At 58.3% G+C, this 4,929-nt stretch overlaps 1 protein-coding gene across 1 annotated transcript in view; it reads right to left on the bottom strand.

Annotated features, from left to right (window-relative positions):
- F7 (coagulation factor VII (serum prothrombin conversion accelerator)) overlaps positions 1–4,929 on the bottom strand; it is a 12,717-nt gene that overhangs the window by 977 nt on the left and 6,811 nt on the right. The window contains exons 5-9 of the mRNA XM_008583049.1: positions 4,126–4,150; positions 3,933–4,046; positions 2,364–2,504; positions 1,334–1,443; positions 635–758 (exon numbers count right to left, since the gene is read on the bottom strand). Coding sequence (XP_008581271.1) covers positions 635–758; positions 1,334–1,443; positions 2,364–2,504; positions 3,933–4,046; positions 4,126–4,150 — 514 coding nt within the window. The remainder of the gene's footprint in view (positions 1–634; positions 759–1,333; positions 1,444–2,363; positions 2,505–3,932; positions 4,047–4,125; positions 4,151–4,929) is intronic.

Below are 4,929 nucleotides of genomic sequence, written 5' to 3'. Positions count from 1 at the left end.
AGGCAGGGCCTGCATGTGACCCCCAGGGTGGCCAGGCTGAGCCCCCCTGGTAACAGCTGGTGGGCCACGTGGGAGGGTGTGAGCTGGGGCTGAATCGGGAGCCTGGGGTGTTGAAGGCCAGTGAGGAAGGGGCGTCAGCCTGGGGCCGCTGTGGGTGGAGGGGAGGAGAGGGCCCAGGCAGGGCCTGCATGTGACCCCCAGGGTGGCCAGGCTGAGCCCCCCTGGTAACAGCTGGTAACAGTGGGCCACGTGGGAGGGTGTGAGCTGGGGCTGAATCGGGAGCCTGGGGTGTTGAAGGCCAGTGAGGAAGGGGCGGAGAGGGCGCCCAAACGCTCCAGCTCTTCCCAGACCAGGCCCGACCTTCCTTGGTGTCTTTTTCTTGCCCATAAACCCAGCAGAAGAGGCCCTGCCCCACGGGCAGGTCCCAGGGAGGCCCACAGGGGGCAGCGTGGGCAGAGCTGCTTCCGGCCACACCAAGTCATTTCACATTTTACTTGGGAGCAGGAGCAAGGCCGAGAGGGTGGTGGCCACGGTGGCCCCTTTCTGGAGATGTCACCGGGTCCTGGCCTGGAGCCTCAATCCTTTGGGCAACATGCTCCCAGAACCCTCCCGGTCACAGGCAGGACACACATACCCAGCACCACGGTCATGTTCTTCCAGCTCTTTATCTTGTCAAAGCAGTGGGCAGCCGAGACCACCCAGCTGGTATCGAGCAGGGTCCCCCCACATAGCAGTGCCCCGTTCAGAGTCAGCAGGGCCTGAGCAAGGGCACAAGGATGCTGGAGGTCACGTGCTGTCCTCAGTTCCCTGGTGACTTACCTCCCTGTACCCCGAGGGACCAGTGGTGATACGAAATTTGCCTCTGAAACCCTAAGCTGTTGGGACCCGGGTCTAGCAGGCGGCCGCCCAGCTGAGGTGCTCTCTTGGGCCCTGGCCCGGCTGTGGACGTGCCCGTGCTGGAGTCCACTGTGCACCTCCCAGGACCGTCACATAACTGTGTCCCAACGGCCCTGATTTTGCAAAGCTCAGGCAAAGACCTGCCGCAGGAGTTGGCGTGAGAACAAGACGAGACAGTGCGGGCAGAGCGCCGAGCGTGGGCCTTGCACGGAGCAGACCCTCAACAAATGCCATTGTCTCTTCTTCCTCCCCTGCCGCCGGGGGAGGAGGATGCTGCTGAGCTGGGGGCGGGATGGGCTGACCTTGCCCTTCCCCTCGAGGGCTGCTGATCAGCTCCTGCAAAAGCTCCAAGTCCCTCAGGACCAGAGATCCCAAAGCCAGGGGACACCAGGGCTGGAAACTGGGTTGGCACAGGCCTGGGCCAGGGAACGCTTACCTGCCACGGACACTCCCCTTTGGGGCACGCCCTGCCCCCCACAATTCGGCCTTGGGGGTTGCTGGCATTTCTTTTTTCCAGGATAGGTATTCTTCCACACGGGTATTCAACTGTGGAAAACAAAGTCAGCAGGATGTGGAGACTTAGGAGGGCGAATGTGGGCAGAGGTGCGGAAGCTCCTGCATCTGAGGGGCCCCCAGGCTGAGGAGGGGCTGTGGTGAGGTCCCAGGGCAGGAGCCACGGGGCAGGGCCTCCACAGGGAGCAGGACAGGCAGGACCGGTCCTGGAGGGGACAGAGGGCGTGACTTCTGGGAAGTGAGTTCTTGTTTTTCAAGGGGAAGGAGATGCATTGCTCAAAGTTTCTGGAAGGTGAGTGGTGCTCCATCTAAAGATAAGCCACCATTGCAAACAACCATGCTGCTATATGGACCCTGCTTGTAGTTTTTGGTCTGCCCCAATAAAGACCAGATAATAAAGCATTTAGAGGTGGCAGGCTGGTCTTCATGCTTTTGGGACTAGCCTGGGCGTGTCCACTCTGAGGAGACGCGGTGGCTTTGGGGTGCCCCACTCTTTGCAACTGCAACCTCGTTGGTTGGAGGTTGGTTTGGAGATACTTCCATTTTCCTAAAAGCACATACTTTAAAAAGTTTTGGAATCCAGAATTGTGCAGCGGTCAGTGCAGACACAGGGTGTGTCAATGTAGGTTTGTGAACCCAGCAGAGGTCTCACCAGTGGGAGTTGGAAGTGGGACACGGCCTCAGTTGGCTCCCTGGCCTGCCTAGAATGTGCAGGGGGCCCGAGACCATCCGGGGACCCGCCCCCAGGGCACCTGCTGGTCCTGGTGCTCCGGCCTGCTCTCCACCCTTGTCCTCCTCGCCACCTCGCAGGCAGCCAGCTTGGAGCAGATGCCCAGCAGATGTTAAGCCCCCCTCCCCTCCTCTTTTAGCCAACAAGACAACTTGCAGCAGGACGTGGATTGAGGACTGATCATCTGGCACATGAGACAGCAAACAGACCCCGGAGCCCGCACCTGTGGGCGCACAGGACACCCCGTCGGCCAGCAGTGTGTACCCCTCATGGCACCAGCAGGAGCGTGTAGCCTCCGTGTTGTCACTGCAGTACTGCTCACAGCCACCATTCTCATTCACACACATCAGCTGGTCCTTCTTATCTGGGGACAGGAAGGGGACAGCCTGAGAGGGGCCTCCGTGAGGTCAGCGAAAACCAGCCCCAGCAGCAGCCATTCTCAGGGCCAGCAGCAGGTTCTGCTTGAAAGATGGCACCCAGCTGAGGGCTGCAGGGCCTAAGCTTGGTACCACCCCCTCTGTAGATGGATCCAGAAGGATGAGATCAGGAGGTGGGGGTCACACATGGGCAGCCCAGCTAGTAGGGGAGCAGGGCTGGCTGCAGAGGCATTTGGGGGTGCCAGCCTAGTGCGTGGCAGCCTCCAGAATTATCCCCCTTCCCAGCAGCTGATGAGAGAAGTAATAGTCACTTGGGGTCAGTAAAAGTGTCCACCTGCATCAGAGACCTGGTCGCTGCGAGGGCCAGAGAGCTGAGGTGGCTCTGCAAGGTGGCCCTTGTGCCCCATGAGCCACACAGTCAGTCCCAGCGTAGGCCGTGGACTTGGACAGAACACAAAGAAAGTCAACCGGCTTTGCTTGGCGTGGGAGGGGCGGTTGGCTCAGCGCGTAAACCCGGGGCTCCCAGGGCAAGGCCTGTTCTGAGGGGCCCACAGCAAGGCTGCTGAGCACTGGGGCTGAGCTAGGATGCGGAGGCTTCTAGGCCATGTAACCAGCAGGAAGCCTCTCCTTAGTGGTTCCTTCACTCGGTCTGGCTCTGTTCTGCTCAGAGCAAGGTGGCTGCGGCCCAGAAAAGCCCATTCAGTATAAGAAGGCACACTTGTATGGGAAAGGATTGACCTTGCGCCAGCTCCTGCGAGGTGGCCTTTAGCCCTTGGGACATCCTGCCTGACCTGCAGGACTTGGGCCACACCAGATGTCTAGCTAACAGTGTGATGTCTGGCAGGGTCTTGAGCCACACGTATCAATCAACCTGGTCCCCAGAGGCGTGGAGGCTGAGGCCAGCCACACAGTGGTCATCCGTGTCTACATGGCTGAGCCCAGTAAAATGTGTGGACACTGAGGCTCCAGGGAGCTTTCCATGTCTTGTCACACGTCATTCTGTCTGCATGACTCCACTGGGAGAGGATAAGTCGAAGCTCGCACCTGTGCCTTTTGCAGATTTTAAGCTGCATCCTCTGCTGTGATAAGCTGTAGCTGTGAGTATATCAGCTTTCAGCAAGTGTGGGACTGGGCAGTGACACAGCCTGTCTTGCCTGGGCCTTCTCAGGCCAACCAGTTTCCTAGGCTGGGAGCCCATCAAGGCTGAGAATCAGAAACTTAGAAGCCCGGATTGAAGATCCTCAGGTTAGAAGGGCCTTCAGGGTCACCTAAATCAACTTCTACCAGGGCTGCAGCCAGGCTGGGCCAGTCCCCACACCTGACCACCAGCACTGTGCAGCTCAGTGGCCAGGCTATCTCCCGTCAGCTCCCTGGGGCCCTCTTTGCAAGCTACAAGTCAGGAAGCCTGGCCTCACTGGTCTCACAGTTCCGGCCCTCGAAGTCATCCAGGCAGAAGCAGACATAGGACTGGAGCTGGTCCTCGCAGGAACCCCCATTCTGGCACGGATTTGAGGCACACTGGTCCCCATCTGTGGAGTTACTTGGTGTTAGTATGCTGAGGAAAAGGTCAGGCAGGGCGAGATCAAAATGGGCCATTCACCTACTCACCATTATAAGAAGTCCAGAATTGCTTCTGAGGGAACAAGAGAGGAAGCCACATTAGATCCACATTCACCAGAAGCAACCACTGACAGTACCCACGGAGTGAACTGACAGGCTGCGGCAGGGCGGGGAGGGGCTGTTGACCTGGGCCCTAGCGATGGCTTCAGGAAGCCAGATTTCCCTCTGCTGACGAGGTGGGTTCATCTGGAGGGGAAATTCTTCAAATCTCCCCCCACCCCAGGACATCTAAGGCCACCAGAGGCCACGTATTTCCCTCTCCCAAGTCAGAACACTCGTTCCAGCCCTGACTCTGCCACCTCCAAGCTGTGAACCTGGAAAAAGACACACATGCTCTGCAGCACATCTCCTCCGATGGGGTGTCGTGCACACGCGGGGCTGATACCAGGAGGAGGTGCGGCAACAGATGTAAAGCATTTCATGAAATGTAAAGGGCTCTGTTGCTAATACTGATCCCTGAAGTAACTTATGGCCAACTGCACTTAAACTCACCGGATGCTGTGAGAACAAAACAGATGAGAAATGTTGAAAATGCTGCCAAAACGAAGACGTGCTAAACTGCATGGAGTAACCATGCTCAATTTGCCTAGAAAGGGTCATGTTAGCCTCCGTCTCAAGAACCTACTTCCTGGTGACTGTAATGCACCCTGTGAGTGTGGAGGGTCCTGTGTGCGTGAGGTGTGGGGTCCCGTGTGCATGAGGTGTGGGGGTCCCGTGTGTGTGAGGTGTTGGTTGGGTCCTGTGAGTGTGAGGTGTGAGGGTCTTGTGAGTGTGACATAGGGGGGTCCTGTG

The sequence above is a fragment of the Galeopterus variegatus genome, unplaced genomic scaffold (assembly GCF_000696425.1).
Source record: "Galeopterus variegatus unplaced genomic scaffold, G_variegatus-3.0.2 Scaffold2812, whole genome shotgun sequence".
NCBI classification, from domain to species: domain Eukaryota; kingdom Metazoa; phylum Chordata; class Mammalia; order Dermoptera; family Cynocephalidae; genus Galeopterus; species Galeopterus variegatus.
This window is presented reverse-complemented; position numbering and strand designations above follow the sequence as displayed.